Source organism: Macrobrachium rosenbergii, chromosome 11, assembly GCF_040412425.1.
Source record: "Macrobrachium rosenbergii isolate ZJJX-2024 chromosome 11, ASM4041242v1, whole genome shotgun sequence".
Taxonomy (NCBI): domain Eukaryota; kingdom Metazoa; phylum Arthropoda; class Malacostraca; order Decapoda; family Palaemonidae; genus Macrobrachium; species Macrobrachium rosenbergii.
Window position 1 is genome coordinate 17099635 of NC_089751.1, and position 17344 is coordinate 17116978.

Below are 17344 nucleotides of genomic sequence, written 5' to 3' on the forward strand. Positions count from 1 at the left end.
GACTTTTGATAGAAAAGCAAGTCAGTTTTTTCATTTCACTGCATAACTATAAACCTTTCTCTTGAAAAGGGTGAATATATTTTAAGCTCAGGAATGAAAATGAATACACGTTTTTCTTTTCATCTTTTGACTTTTACTTGAATATTTTTATGAGATTAGATGGTAAATTTATTTCCAATAGCTTTGAAATAACATTTTATCAACTTGTTAAAGTTTTATTATACCACGTGTTTGCCTTAAAACTTTGCATGTGTCCGTCACCTAAAGCATTTTGGTGCATATCTATTGTAAGTCTCTTGTTACTCGTGGTGTTCTTTCATACTCTCTCAAGTTTTCAGTGTGTGAAATGTTTGTATATTCTGTTTTAGTGACAGATTTATTCTTTGCAAATTATGTCGTGTAAAGGTTCCTGCATTATCACTAAAAAAATGAATTCTTACATATGAATTGTCTCCCTGTAAAACTGCGTTGGAAGAATAATGAATTTAAATATTTTCCTTGTTTCTGCTGTCACACTTTGTTGTTGATGGTAGCAATAAAAGAAACCACATTTGTAACAGAAAAAAGTAGTTTTTCTTGGAAACAAATAAACATTGTTATCAGTCTTATTTTGTGTTCATGGGGAAAGTACATGATCTGGTAATACCCTGACCAAATTCTTCTCACTCTGTATTAGAGGCTCAAGGCTTGTGCATGTTATTATAGTATGTGGAATTTCAATGACTGAAGCAGGCTTTTATTGCTGTGACCTCTTAAGCATTTTTTCAGTATGGCTAAGTTGAAGTATACTATACTACAACTCTACATGAAATATTCAAAAGGATAATGTAAGCTTAAGAAAAGTGCACAGCTAAATCAAATATTTCCACAAAGAAGAAACAGACAAACTATGTGAAAAGAGAAGTTCCTGACATCTGAAACTTTGCGAGATGAGTTAGGTTTCCTTGACAGTGAACAAACAAACAATTAAAAAGACAGTCCACGTTTTCAAAGTAAAGTTTCAGAAATTATAAATATAGTTTAATTTCACTAGCAAAGTCTTTCATAAATGAGTTGATTCATCTCTATATCCTGCTATGAAGATTCTTAGAGTACTGTATATTATTCAGAATGTTAATTCTTCATGTACTGTTTACATATGAGATATTCCATAGCATTTAGAAAATGGATATTTCCCTTAGCACTATTACATCCAGGGGGGATTCTTAATTATTACCTTCTTCTAGATAAGGTACAGGAGCATACTGGATGTATATGTATATTTTCTATTATAGTTTTTTTTGTTCAGTGCAGTTATTGTATAGGGGACATTTATTCCTGTGCAAGCAAATCAGAGATATTACAGTAACATCTGTATCCATTGTGTGTGCATTTGTCAGATTTTATCAGTCAGTTTTTTATCCTTCATAGTGGTATGGATACTCGGAACCTCATATTGAGAAGATTGATTCAACTTTGATTCCTGAGTCTTTGAAACTAACTGAAAATGATATTCAAATATGTTGTTAGTCTTAGAATGTGAAGTGAGTAAAAATATGCAAATGATTCAAGTTGATATGAGTAAGTGTTACTTGGCACAGAATATGAATTGAAGCAAAATATTACAATATTTTTTATTTTTGACAGTGAGGAAGAACATGATGCAATGATGGAGAAATTTCGCGACTACCAAAAGAAGGCTTCAATGTATTATGTTTATCACACCATTCAGCGTTATATGGTAATAGCCGCTTTTTTTAATCATTTGAAAATGGTTACAAGCAGGTGTCCATACAACTAAAAATGCTTTTATTTTACATACAGTAATTTGTACAGTATGATGGCACAAACAAACCAAGTGCTGAATTTCTACTTACAGTCAGGAGCTACATTAGGTAAAGCTCTCATTTTGAATAAACCATAATATAACATTTTTAAAAGCTGTAATTTGATAAAATTTAAACTTTGTCATGAATAAAGGCATCCTTTGGGACAGCCCTGTGAGAGCTAAATAAATTAGCTCAGTGGTCTTTTAAGACTACTTGGTAGTAATAGTACTCTCTGTTTCTAGGAAGATTTCTCAGTCTCACATATTGCCGAATCTCACATAGCACATATTTTGGACTGCAGAAAGAAATTTAGCCAGTACTCTTCGTTCATATTTCCTTTCATCCCACTTAGATCATAAAGGAATCATACGAATTGTGATTAAAAGAAGTGTAGTTGCACATGTGTATATACTACAGAGTAATTCATTATGTAAATATCTTTTTAAGTGATTGTATCCTGCTTCATCGAAGACTATCAATGAAAACAAGTGCTTGCTTATGTGCAAAATACGATTGGTAATAAATGTTAAATATACATTACAAACAATGTGTTATGATATTTTGTGTAATTTTTTTTATTTTCCATTTATCTTGCAAACATGTGCTCTGAGATCCTGTGAATTTGGTAGAAATAAATAAAATTCACTTGCATGTGCATTGCATAGTAGGTTATGAGTATCGAACATTCTTTAAAATCAATGAATTACCTTAAGAATATTCTTTTGTTTAGTAATTGTGTCATACATACATTAAAAATATTAATTTCGTACATAATTGTGTCATACATAATTCATAGTAACAGAAAAGTCTCAAATTAATGTTCACTAGTTTGTTATGTTGTCTTTGTTGCATGGTGTTAGAAATTCTTTTCAGTTACTGATTAGCATGTAATTAAGCTACTTTATTGAGCCAAGCTTGACTGCTCTAAAAAGACTGGCTTGGCTTTGTCTTTTGTGTTGTTATAACTTGCCATACATTATTTTGAGTACCGAATTGTCATTAATTTCGTGTATTTATTTCCAGGATGAACCATTTACATCTTACATGCCAGAGGCTCTCTTTAACATCTCCAGGTTTTTAATGCATGAATTGATGACGACGCAACCAGATGGAATTTCAAAATTGTATCCTTTTATAAATGCTTACAAATTTTGTATGTTACAGTTATCTTTCCCGTTTTTGTCATATCATGAGCATTCAAGTCATCATTCTAGCACATTAGTATGTAAATAAGATTTTAGTGTGGAATTGGAATATAACACCTATTACTAAATTGTATGTCTGTCTTATAATATTATGTTGTTGAAAACTGAAATTGCTCTAATAGCCATCTCAAAACTTATAGTCTGTGCATTCGCACACTTATTCCTAAGACCCCTTAAATGAATTTTTGTTGGTAATTATTTTATCACTTTATGTTGCTAAATTACTTACAGGCACTCCCGGGTTATTGGCGGGCTTGCTTATCGGTGATCTGGTTTTTCGGTGCTTGTCTAGCGACGAAAATTGGCAATTTTTGGAGCTGATATGCGCTAATTTCCACTTATCTGTGCTGATGACTGGGTATTGGCACCAATAACCGAAAAGCAGGGATTTTTGCTTATCATCATGCCGTCGGAACGGAACTCTCTGATAACCGGGGACTGCCCGAATAAACCCTTTGCCATAATCAACCAAAAGCCACAAAAACAATCCAAGTAATTAATTTTCAAAGGATTTTAGCTGCACACCCAAGCCGCTCATAAACTTGTAGAAACTAATCTTTTAATGACCCAAGCCACTCGAGAATAGCTGACTTGCTTGGTGCCAGTTGATCATAGCTACAAACATTTATAGTTATTGAGACACTATGATATTAAGCTGAGCTGCAGAGAGGGAGGGTTATGGAATGGAATGGAATATGAAATTTAGGCTTGAAGCCAAGCATTTGAATCCGAGGGATTATTCAGCGCTGTAATGAATTTGATTTGAGATGAGTAGTCATGGCAATGAATCTATGAATTAAATAAAATAAAAAATATGATTTTAAAACGGGTAAAAATTAACATTTGGCAAAAGCTGATATTCCCCATAAAAAAAAGAAAACTTTGCATTTAGGATATGCATATAACCTTTACAATGTAAAAAGTAAAAAAAAATTTTAAAAACATCCATAAACATGCTTATAATACACAACTTCGAAAGTGTATATACTACACTGTGTAATGTACCAAGAGGACAATATTAAATTTCATTATAGAGGTTAATGTCTCTAAGGAATGTAATTATTTTATTAACAACTACATCAGGACCAAGCAGTTCTGCTATATCCCTGCCGACAAACCCATGTCTTTGCCATGCTGCAGCATACCTACGGCAATGTAATAACGTGTTCCACAGTAAGAGGAGTTGCACTATATACAGACTGGTGCAGTTCCCCCCTCTAAAAGGAATCTGTGGGTCATTTGAGTATGGCCAATTCTCAGATGGCATAATACAATTTCTACCCTACGGTTTTGCTGGAATCCAGATGGCCAATGTTCAACACATTGTCTGATCTTCCTGTACTTTTTATTGCTGGCCAGAAGGGGGAGAAGAACAACGCGCTTGCCATTTATTTTTGATATTTGATCGAATAGTCCATTCCACATCGATAGCGGGAATATGGTAGAATAGAATGTCATCTTTAGTAATGACATCTCATGGTCAACAAATTCATTACCTAAAATGTCTACATGGGCAAGGATCCAGCAAAAATGGATTAATTTGAATTTGGAAGCAAGCCTATACAATCATCCTTGAATATATTGAATAATTGGATGTTTAGGGTTATATTGCTTAATGGCCATGAGTGCACTATAGGAATCTGAGTATATGGTGAAAGTATTACCCTGTAGAGTAGAAACAATCTCAAGAGCTTTGGCTAATGCAGTTAATTCAGCTGTAAAAATAGAGGCATTATTAGATAGTCTGCCCGCATATGAGCTATTACCATGAACAACTGCACAAGCAACGTCACTTGATGTCTTTGAGCCATCAGTGAATAGTTTAATAGAACCCGAATGTATATGGTCATGACCAAGAAAGCGAGCCTTCACTTCCTGGACATTTAACTGATTTTTTAACAGCAGCTTTTTGACAGACCAGTGGGTCTGGAGTCAACCACGAAAGCACTTAGAGCAATGTATTGCCTTAATTTTTTGGTTTTTAATAGACACATTGTCAACTGCAGCATTAATTCTTACATGAAAAGGCTTGGATGCTCTAGAGTTTACAAACTGATGTGCATTGTTTTGGTTAAGAATGGATGCTGCAGGGTTTTCAGGCAAACCTCTTAATTTGATCGTATACCTCAGTCCCAGTTCCTCTCGACGTAAATCTAGAGGGAGCTCTTCAGTGTTGGTATACAAGCTTTCAACTGGCGATATCTTAAATGCACTAGAGCATATTCTTAGAGCAGCATGATGAACTACATCCAACTCCTTAAGTTTGCTTGCACTTGCTGAAGAGTAGACTTGGCAACCATATTCAAGCTTGGACCTACATAAGTCATATAACTGTAAAAGTGACTTCTTATTAGCACCCCAGTTGAAACCTTAGACTACTTTTAAAATGTTAAGGGATTTTTTTTACCTTAACTTTGAAGGAGTCAGTATAACTAGCCTATGTTAGCTCCTTATAAAAAATCATCCCTAAAAACTTCACCTCCTCCTCATATGGTATTAGAGTGTCTTTCAGCTTGAGATTTGGAATGGTTTCCTTTCGACTACTTCTAGTAAAACGAACTGCCACAGTTTTGGATTGATTGATTATGAAATTTAGGTCTTGAAGACCAAGTGCCGGAACCCATCAGGATTATTCAGCGCCGTAATGAAGGTGAAATATATAAATTAATGATATGATTGATAATGAATAGGTGAATGATGACATACCAGTAAAATTTAGTGTTAAAATACAAACGTAAAAAATGAAGAATGATATTAGATAGAACCAGCAAAAAATAAGTATATATTAAACTTTTATATTCAAAATATATACTTAGTATAAGAATAAATATGACTAAAATCTTTATTAAATATATGTACAGAAATGAAGGGGAGAATCTAAAGCCATTGTCGTCAGTCCAATTGCTGATTGCATTAACTGACTTTTGCAAGAAATTAGAAGCTGCAATAGCATCATAACTAGTGACACATATAGCAAGGTCATTACAAACAAAGATGCCTTTACTAGAGGTGAGACACATTCAACAATGCTGTTTATAGCCACTGCAAATAAGGTGATACTCAATACACTGCCTTGTTGGACACCTTCCCCCAGCTCAAAAGCATTAAACGAGGTATTTCCAATTCTAACTATACCTGTCACTTAGAAATGAACTGATGAAATTTAACATATTACCTTGTATTCCTATGTCATGAAGCTGCTTAATAATACCAAAATGCCAAGTACTGTCATAGGCTTTTTCAAGATTGAAGAAGACTCCAATAGTCTGACTGCGTTTTGAGAAACCTTGCTGAATTTGGGATGATAGTCTGAGTAGTGGGTCCAGAGTGGAACGATTTCTCCTAAAGCCAACGTGGACAGATGATAACAAACCATTCTTCTGTAGATGCCACATTAGTCTAGAATTCACCATTTGTAGGAAGATGTGGATCTTTCAATGGTTTCTTAAAGGGGACAACAACTGCAATCTTTCAAGAAGGGGAAGAATAGCAGTTTCCCATACTTTGTTAAAGATTTTCAAAAGATAAGATTTAGCTGAATCTGGAAGATTCTTTTAGCATGCTATAAAGAATGTTATCATTCCCAGGGGATGTAGATTCAGGAGATGATAGAGCATCCCTTAATTCCCAGAACTCGACACTTCAGAGAAATGCTCTCCCAGTTTTTCAGCAATTTCATCAGGCTTGGTGACAAGGTCTCCATTGATTTTCAGACAAGGCTTTGGCGATGGAGCATATTTTGCCACTTGGTTTTCTTATCTTTTTCCAGATTAACCTGGCTGAGGTCTTAGAATTTATGCCATTTATATAAAAAAGCCAAGATTCTCTTTTTACTCTTAAAATATTTTCTCTGTTTTGCCATAGCTCACTGGTAAATAGATTTTGCTGTTGCAGATTGACTAGATTTATAACGCCTGTAACATTTCTTGGTAATTTTCATCAAATTACCACAGGCTTTATCCCACCATGGAACAGCAGGTCTGCATTGTTTCCCTTTGGTCTTAGGTATTGAGTTTTCAGCACTATTCAATATTTCAAAGGCAAAGTACTCATAAGCCTTTATATTGGACTCAAAGGACTCAAATTCCTGGGATAGGTTAATACCTTCTTGAAATTTGACCCAATCTGCTTCCTTTTCCATCCATTTAACAGGATAATTAGAGGGAACATATCTCACAAACTTCAGATGAATGGGAAAGTGATCACTGTCGCATAGAAATTCATCTACAGACCAGTTAAAATCCAGATAGAGAGAAGATGCAAATACTTAAATCTATAGCAGATGAATCACCTGTACAGATATTATGATGTCATAGTACTGTACTATCATTAAAAAGTATAAAATCATTATTATTGACAATATCATCAATGATCCTACCCAGTGTGTTTAAAAAATTACCACCCCAAAGTGGATTGTGAGAATTAAAATCTCTAAGTAGTAAAAAAGGAGGAGGAAGTTGATTAATTAAACCTTGAATGCCCCCAAGATTGAACCTACATCTCGGGGGAAGGTAAAGAGGGCAGATTGTGATTTCACGGTCAAAAGTAGCCTGGATAGCAATTGCTTGAAGCTGCATGTTCAGGGAACAATAAAATGCTGCAATGTTTTAGTAATAATTATTGCAACACCGTGGGCACGATCCCCATCAGTGGGATGGATGGATGGATGTATGAAATTTATGGCTAAAGCCCAGGCACTGGGGCCAAGAAGGCCATTCAATGCCATAATGAAGAGAAAATAAATTATGTTAAGGTAAATGACTTTATGAATTAATGAAGGGAATGATAAATAAATGAAATGAAGTGATGTGACCAATAAATAAAGATATAAAGTTTAATGATTGATGGTCTTATCTTATAGACTTCATAGTTTAGACCAGGATTGTATAATACATCCGCTAATTTAGTTTTTTTGGAGACATACAACCCCTGGATTATGCTCATTTACTAGTACTTTTAGAATTTCTGAAAGAGTCCTTAGTCCCTTACAATTCCATTGTTAAATGTCCAGATTGAAATTTCAGTGCTAGGCTCTGCCAAGGGCAATTCCACTGCAATCTGTACTATTTCTTTGATTTATTTTCCTTACGGGACTTTATAGGAGTTTCTTTAGATTGTCTTGAAATATGTGGCTTATGATTAGCTCCGTTATATTTTTTATTAGCTTTTTGAGACGGAGCAGAGTGGACTTCAACTACTATTTTCTTATCCAAGGAACTTGATTCGTTGGCTGTTTCTGAGGCAGAAGCACCCACATTGTTGGCCTCACTCTTGTTACACTTTTTATGGGGTTTGGAAATCTCCATACTTTGAGCAGGTGGAGGAGAGGAAGAAGGCGTTCTTACTCTCTTTGAAACTTTACTTTGTTCTTGTTCCATTTCTTTGGGAAGGGTTTCTTGTTGCAGAGAAGGGAGAGATGGACTCATCAGTTGGAGACGATGTTGCTGTGTAAGTAGCTACACCTTTCTTAAAGAAGTGTGCTTCAACCCTAGCAGGCTGAGCACCTAGACCAGATGACTTGGTCTTAGTCTCAGGGGTTCTTATTTTTACGGCAGGTAAAAGTGCTACATTGTTGGCTTGAGTTCTTATAGGGGGTACAGAATTTAGAACCATAGCATAGGTCTTTGTCTGACCAATTAATTTTTTTGCATAACTAATGCTTATATGTTCAGCATTAGCTTTACATACAGCTGCCTCTTCATATTTATATTGGCTGCAATTTTTATTAGATGGGGCATGATCCAGTATGCAATTACTGTAACACATTTTGGTTGTTTCGAACAAGGACCATGTTCAGGGGCAGAGCAATTATTACAAATTTTATTGTTTTTGCAGAATCTGGATGGATGACCGAATTGAAAAGAGTTATAGCACTGCAAAGGTTTTGATAAAAATGGTTCAACTTTGTCCCTTATTCACGTGCTAAAGCACGTTTGCAAGCAGCATTTCTACACTATTCATACATTATTGCGGGAGATATAACAGACTACTCTCTGGTTTGTCACAGAATAAGATGATTGTACTCTAAGACAATGTGAGATATAATAGTTCCAGCAGATTCCCTTTCAGAAGAAATAGGAAGGGATGAAATCTCTTCCCTATGACCTTAAACTCATCCAGCAGTAGCTCGTCTAAAACAATGAAAATTTGGATGAGAAATCGGGAGTGGAACTCTGTAGTTGCAAAATGCCTTGATCAGGCTCAACATTGTACAAGGAGCAAGGAGTTGATATCAGCAAAGGAAAAGGAAGAATTATAAGAAGAGACTGGGGCTGTTTTTGTAGTTGCATCTTTATAGCTCAGAAATCAGCAGGAGGCTGGCATTTGATTTTGTGGAGGTGAGAGTGCTCCATTTGACTTGGATTTCCTACTACCATTCAGGTTTTCATCTGGGCTCTAGCACCAGTTATGATCTGGGCACAAAGAAATAGATTAACATTGAAAGATATTTGGGTGAATGGTTGGTATTGTCCTTCATCTGAGAGATCCCTTGTCACCACTTGCAGAAGCTTTTCAGGACAAAAAACCATTTCCTACCTTAAAGAATTGAGTGTTCTTTTGGATGTGCTTCTGAAAATGATACAGATGTTTTACAAGAGAGAGAGAGAGAGTTTATCCTCCACGTCTGAAAAGACTGAAAAAAGACAGCCCCGTACAACTTTAATGTCTGTTACTGATAAGCTCTTTCCTTTCCTTGAGAGACCATTGGATATCTCCCATTTTCTTGGAAGTGTGGCATAGACCAGATTAATTTTCTCCCACTACACCTAGCAAAATTGCATTGAGGAGTTCTTCTACAGTCTAGCGAATACTATAGCTGCCCCTCAGAAAATGCTCTCCTTTCTGGGCTGTCACTGAATATCCTCCAGGTAGGAGGCCTGTTAGAAGGCATTGGTTCTGATCAAACTCCTCTAAAACTGCAAAGAATCTTCAGTTTCTGTCTTTCACTAATTACACTAGAGCTTCTACAGTACCATGTATCTCTCTCAGTCTGCCTGTAAAACTATCCTGATTAACAGGCCTCCTACCTGGAGGATATTCAGTGACAGCCCAGAAAGGAGAGCATTTTCTGAGGGGCAGCTATAGTATTCGCTAGACTGTAGAAGAACTCCTCAATGCAATTTTGCTAGGTGTAGTGGGAGAAAATTAATCTGGTCTATGCCACACTTCCAAGAAAATGGGAGATATCCAATGGTCTCTCAAGGAAAGGAAAGAGCTTATCAGTAACAGACATTAAAGTTGTACAGGGCTGTCTTTTTTCAGTCTTTTCAGACGTGGAGGATAAACTCTCTCTCTCTCTCTTGTAAAACATCTGTATCATTTTCAGAAGCACACATCCAAAAGAACACTCAATTCTTTAAGGTAGGAAATGGTTTTTTGTCCTGAAAAGTTTAGCAGGAGCACCAAATAAACATTAGGATAAGCATCTTTTCTGGAATTTACACTGAGGACAGTTATACTTGTGGCATTTGCATCTTTGAAGTGTGTTTGTGAGCTTTATGCTTGCTTGTTTATAGTTATTTAAATAAAGTCTCCCTGCTTCTCTTTGTCACGAGGATTGTTGTGAAGACAAACCTTACAAGATTTGTGATTGCACTGTAATGTTCAGTTATATGGTTGTACTTTCAAGGATCCATGGAATTTTGACAAGGCACAAGAGTAAAACAAGATATCACAAGATATTTGTTCAGGAAAGTAATCAGAACTCACTGAGATGTGGTGGATGCTAAATTATCTCAAACTGAGGTCATTCCACACAAGGTAAGACTTTTATTAAATTAATTAATTTTTTAAGTGCAATTTGGGTGTCAACATTGTGTTAATGGCTTGGCCTTGGAGATTTGTGGTGATAATGAATTTGAATTATGAGGTGTGACACACTAGCATCTGCAGACATCCTCCTTGTGGCCTGTCATAGCAGTAAAGCAAGTACAGTAGTCCCTTGTGTTGGAGGAAGATTCTATGGAAGTGGAACAATCATTATCTACCTCTCACTTCCTCTGCATTATCCAATAGTCATAATTATGACCTAATCTTCCAGTTTTATTTGCTTTTAAATTGTGCTTAGGGGGTGAGTTATTCAACAGAGTGAGTTGATACAACTAAAAGTCCATATGAGACTATATTACTGTCTTTGTAAGAATCTTTGAACTTACTACTGTCAGTCTGCAGGTGGTGCACATGATTTGCAGCTCTGCACCAGCTGAGACCAAGTATCTCATCTTAGCCTAGATTTGACAGATTGAATCTTTCCTACCTAAATTGATATTTGGTAATATAAGTTATATATAAGTAATCAGTTTTCCTAAAAATACAAATCAAAACAGTTTTTAAGAAAAACCCATAACTTATACTCAGTGATCTTCCACTCTGCCCCACATTCAGATTGTCAAAGGCGTATGACAATGAATTGTGTCATCTGAGACTTATTGTACACACAGCTCATGTGCACTGTTCACCAATTAAGAGACTGGTAGTTTTCATTATCCTTTGGAGAGGGTTTGTTTGGGAAATATTTTGCAACAAAAGAAACAGTGCTACACATTATGGATTTTGTTAAAAAGTTTTATGCTTTGTTTTTCAGAAGAAAAATATATTTTAGGTACTTCTATTGTAGTTGTGAAAAGCTTTTAAAGGAAGTACTGTGGCAGAGTTTGCTGTTGTTGCTCACATAGCTAATTTTCATATATAGGATTTGTGAAAGTTACTGGTAGATTTCATACTAATTTTCTTGTTTGTAAAACACCTTTATAAATAAAGGCAAGGAGGTAGATATGCATCATTTTCGGTGTCCAATGGCTGCCTGGCAAAGTTGAAATTTATTGTTGGTATGCTATATTATTTCTTTATTTGAGATCATCATCTTTTTATTTTCTTTTACTGGATTTTCTAGTAGTGGCAAAACAATGGTAAATACTGCAGTCTGCCAGGTATAGAGTACATGTTTTTAGTTATAAATGGTTACATTTTATAATGCTCTTTTCCTTAATTTGGTTTAGCTCAACCATGTATACTCTAGCCAAACAATCAAGAAATCTAGAAGCATTTAAACTTGCTAGATATGTTTTGGATAAGTTACAAACATTACGTATTCCACCAAGATTTCAGGTAATTTGATAGATTTACTGCATTATACATGTAAAGGTGTATAAAGTGATTAGCATTGATGTATTATATGCAAAAGTCCTTGATAATTTGTGGGATTGAAGAGGATTTCATGTTGAATGCTTTCTTAATACTTAATTTGATTACAGGAAGATGTAGAGTTGGCTGCTCTCAAAATCCGTGCCAAACCTTTTCATGACAATGAGGAGCACCAGCCACTATGTTACCGTTGCTCAACTACTAATCCTTTAGTAAACAATAGTGGTAACCAGTGTGTTAATTGTGGACATCCCTTTGTTTACTCTTTTGTGTCCTTTGGTAAGTAACTGTCTTTACAGTATTGTTATAAATGCATGTGTGTTTTGTGATTTTGTATTGACTAACTGTCAATACAAAGACCAGACCTCCTATACTCATGGTTTTATTTTTAGTACAATATAAGATATACTGTATTGATATGAGGCAAGTTTAAGAAAACTTGACTTAAAAGGACCTTTAATTTCTTGAAAGGCTGAGTTAGTAAATTTTAACACATTTATGGTCCTGGTGGTAAACTTAAATTTTAGGAAAATTGCAATATACCATTATAGTTAAAATTTTTCGATTCATACATTGTCAAGGTTATATTGTAAGAGGTGCAAAAGAAACGAGCAGGTAAAAGTTAATGCTGGTTTATTACAGATTCAGGCAGTTTATATAGCGGCCGACTGGCGCCGAACCGCGGAAGACAATGACATTGAGCGTGACCTGAGGTAAAAAACAATTAACAATAATATTCGGCGAATAAGTACAATTTACAATACAAAAACGTATAGAGTTTCAATATGGATACAGTCTTGATGCCTGCGAATAAAGAAACATACGATACATGATTTATGACAGTTGGACAAATACATATAAGTTGAAATGGTAGAAAATGCGTGACCTGGCACGTTAGGGCGTGACAATTGAGTGTGAAGAAAGTGGGAAGTCACCAAAGAAAACTTGCTCAGCGGAGACTTAATTAATGACGCCTTGAGCACTCCGCTGACGTCGATGTGGTGACTTTACAAATACTCCCCCAAGACGTGGGACACGTCTGACTAATCTGTGTATCTGCTGGGGCGCTGAAGGGTACCACGTTTTCTCGAAGACAATGGAGGGGCCTCCCGCGCGTGAGGGTGCTGGGTTGCTGGTGCGGGTGGGCCCTTCCTGGGACGGCCGCGCGCCCGCCGTTTGCGGGGGCCTGGGTGTGGCGAAGGGCGGCTGGGCGGGGAAGGTGCTGCGGTGACGCCGGTGCTCTCCTGCAGGAAGGCGGGCTTTAAGCGGTCTATTGAAACCCATTCGTTCCTCCCAGGGAGTGCCAGCAGGAACGCCTTGCTGTTCCGCTCCAGCACGCGGAAGGGGCCCCTGTAGGGCCTGGTCAGTGGCGGGCGGATGGCGTCGACCCTGACGAAGACGTGGGTGGCGGATGACAGCTCTGGCGGTGTGAAGGTGGCCGACCTGCCGGTGTACGTGCGCTTGCAAGGGGCAAACTTGCCGGCCACGTCGCAGAGCCTCTGCAGTGATGGGGTGTGGCGATCCTCTGTCACAAGCTCGCCCGGTACCACAAGGGGCTCCCCGTAGGTTTTTTCGGCTGCGGACGGGGTGCCGTCGGCTCTGGGGGCGGTTCTCAAACTGAGGAGGACCCACGGCAGCTGATGTTTCCAGTCCTTGGCGGTGCAGCGGGCCATGAGGGACGCTTTCAGGGACCCGTGGAACCGTTCGACCAGGCCGTTGGCCGCCGGTTTGTACGCTGTGGTGGTGTGATGCGTGGTCCCCAGCAGCTGAGCCAGGGCGGACCATAATTCGGTTGTGATGTGGTCCGGGACGCCGAAGCGGCTAACCCAACTGGAAAGCAGGGCCTCGGCACACGCGCTGGTGGTGGCTTCTTGCATAGGTTTGGCTTCGGGCCACCTTGTCGAACGGTCTACCACCGTCAGGAGGTATCTGGACCCGCCTGATGGGGGAAGGGGCCCGACGACGTCGACGTGAATGTGGCCGAAGCGGCGCTCTGGCTGCGGGAACTCGCCTACCCCAGACTGCGTGTGATGCCCCACCTTGCTGGCCTGGCACTGCAGGCACTGTTTCGCCCAGGACGTGGCGTCCTTCTGCACCCCGTGCCAGACGAACTTTTTTGAGAGCAGTTTGGCCGTAGTTCTGCCAGAGGGATGTGAGAGGCCGTGAATTATGTCGAATATCTGGCGGCGACGTGAGGCTGGAACCAAGGGGCGGGGCTGGCCCGTACTGATGTCACACAGGAGACTTGGGCCTCCGGGGGTGAGGGTCACGTCCCGCTACTTAAGGGACGTGATGGCGGTGCGGTAGGCTGGGGTTTCTGGGTCAGCGGCCTGTTCTCTGGCGAGGTCTTGGTAGTTTACTCCGTGCTGCACTGCGTTCAACTCGACTCTGGAGAGGGCGTCTGCTACAGGGTTTTTCCTGCCAGGGAGGTACCTGACAGAGCAGGTGAATTCGCCTATGGCTGAGAGGTGGCGCTGCTGCCTGGAAGACCGTGCGTCCCCCTGCTTCGTGAAGGCGTGGACCAATGGCTGGTGGTCCGTGAAGATTGTGAAGGGCGTCCCCTCCAGGAGGAACTTTGAAGTGCCGGACTGCTCGGTACATCGTGCAGAGTTCCCTGTCGAAGGTGCTGTAGCGGGTCTCTGCGGGATTGAATTTCTTGCTGAAGAAGGCGATGGGCTGGGGGGCGCCGAAGGTGCACTTGTCAAAGCAGACGACGAGGCCGTTCTCTTGGAGGCGCCACAGGACTGCCCTGATGTGCCTTTGGTGTTCACTGAGAGACCTGGAAAATATGAGGATGTCATCAACGTAGCAGACGCAGAATTTCAGGTCCCCGAGGATGCTGTCCATGAGCCGCTGGAAGGTCGCCCCGGCGTTCCTCAATCCGAAGGTGGAGAAGGCAAACACATGGGACCCAAACGGCGTGATGATGGCGGTCTTTGGTATATCCTCTGGTGCGACAGGTACCTGAAAGTATGATTTAAGAAGGTCCAATTTAGTGAATACCTTGGCTCCGTGAAAGGAGGCCGTGAGGTCCTGCATGTTGGGCAAAGGGTAGTGGTCGGGCTCCGTTGCAATGTTGAGACGTCTGTAGTCGCCGCAAGGTCTCCAGGAGCCGTCCGGTTTCTGCACCATGTGGAGGGGGGAGGCCCACGGGCTGGAGGCCTTTCTGCAGATTCCCATCCACTCCATCTCTGCGAATGCCTTCTTCGCCTCCTGCAGGCGCTGTGGGGGAAGCCTACGGAACTTCGCATGTGTCGGGGGGCCTTTAGTTGTTATGTGATGGTATATGCCATGTTTGGCTGGGGCCCCGGGGACTTGTCGAAGTTCGGGCTTGAAAACTTCGGGGAACTCCAGTTGTTGTGGGTCGGTGGACGTCTCCTGGCAACGGCGTTGACACCCTGCTCCACTTCTTCTTCCGGCTGGACGGAGCTGACCGACTGCGTGGGCACTTTTAGCCTCTGTGTGGCCTGCACGCAGTCCGTGAGGTGCTGCGCCGTTTCGATGAGGTCGTCGAGAGGCATGGTGTAGGGGTGAGGAATCTGGGTGCGGACCTCCGGGAGGAGCTGGCAAAGGTAGATCTCCCGCGACAGGCTTATTTCCTGCTGCTTTTTCGTGCCGTCGAAATCTGGTAGTGACAGAAGGTCCACAACCATGCTCCATGCGTCTCTTGCGTTGAGGTCGTGCCGTGGGTTGACAGCGAGGTTGATAGCACGGGCGGCCCGCTCGGCGATAGGTAGGGAGCATGTTTCGAGGAGGATCTTCTTCGCGACGTTGTATGTGAGGGTTTGTGTCTTGGGCACCCGCGAGACGAGTTTTCTGTATACGTCCTCTGGGAGGGCGTTAAGCACCGTGTCGGCCTGCAGGATTTCGTCCGTCAGGTGCGCCACCCTGAAGTGGCTCTCGACCCTGCACAGCCACATAGTTGGGTTCCCCTGTATGAAAGGTGGCAACTTTGTGGTGAGGGCGGCCCGTGACTGTGTTGCCGGGCCATGGAGTGTTCGGGGCGCTGGCGTGGGTGTGGAGGTGCGGGAGGGCCTCGGTGCGGGGACGGGCGCGGGTGAGATGGGAGGAAAGTAGACCTCCGAGTCCGCGAGGTCCGCGGTTAAGTGCACGAAGGAGGGGATACCCATGTCCATGCTCGCTCCTTTGCCCTCTTACTGGAGTGGGGTACTCGCGTCAGAACGCACTTTTGTGCGCCGTGTGGGTCCGCTAGTGACGCTGGTGGGTTTGCTGACGAGAGTCAGCACGCTCAAACGCTGGTTACAGCGCCGTGTTTAGGCCGCTAAGAGCGTTGGAGGGTTCCTGGAGCCAAGACTGAGTTGCCGTGTCGGTCCGCTAATGGCTCCGGGATACTCCAGGGGGTCACCACTGTAAGAGGTGCAAAAGAAACGAGCAGGTAAAAATTACTGCTGGTTTATTACAGATTCAGGCAGTTTGTATAGCGGCCGACTGGCCCCGAACCGCGGAAGACAATGACATTGAGCGTGATCTGAGGTCAAAAACAATTATTAACAATAATATTCGGTGAACAAGTACAATTTACAATACAAAAACGTATAGAGTTTCAATATGGATACAGTCTTGATGCCTGCGAATAAAGAAACATACGATACATGATTTATGACAGTTGGACAAATACATATAAAGTTGAAATGGTAGAAAATGCGTGACCTGGCACGTTAGGTGTGACGAATTGAGTGTGAAGAAAGCGGGAAGTCACCAAAGAAAACTTGCTCAGCGGAGACTTAATTAATGACGCCTTCAAAGCACTCCACTGACGTCGATGTGGTGACTTTACAATATCATTACATTTAGGAGGTTGTGTTACTGATATTGAACTCTAAACTACTTTTGTTTTTATGTTATTTTCAGAGATTCTTCCAGTGGTTGAATTTGTTTTAGATGAGGACATTACAGATGAAGAGGGGGTACGTTTGATTCAGCAATCTGGAGGAAATGGCCCAGACGATCAGGAAGGTGGATCAAAAGAAAATGATGATGGTGATGATGATGACGGTGATGATAATAGATGGAAACAAACTCATTCTGGAAATGCCCAGGCTTTGACATTGGACAGCTCGCCTGTACATGGAAGCAACAATGAAGATCCGTTCACTGCTAATCTTATGAGCTTTTATGTAAGTTATTGTCTGTTGATGATAGGTTTAGGTCAGTTTTTTCTTTATT

The 17344-nt window shown here is 40.6% G+C and overlaps 1 protein-coding gene across 3 annotated transcripts in view; it reads left to right on the forward strand.

The window, feature by feature from the left end:
- The window catches only part of Oseg1 (intraflagellar transport protein Oseg1), a 117041-nt gene that overhangs the window by 81973 nt on the left and 17724 nt on the right, over nt 1-17344 (forward strand). For all 3 annotated transcript variants that reach the window (XM_067111290.1, XM_067111289.1, XM_067111288.1), the window contains 5 exons: nt 1627-1720; nt 2832-2932; nt 12013-12121; nt 12268-12436; nt 17030-17295. In XM_067111290.1, coding sequence (XP_066967391.1) covers nt 1627-1720; nt 2832-2932; nt 12013-12121; nt 12268-12436; nt 17030-17295 — 739 coding nt within the window. The remainder of the gene's footprint in view (nt 1-1626; nt 1721-2831; nt 2933-12012; nt 12122-12267; nt 12437-17029; nt 17296-17344) is intronic.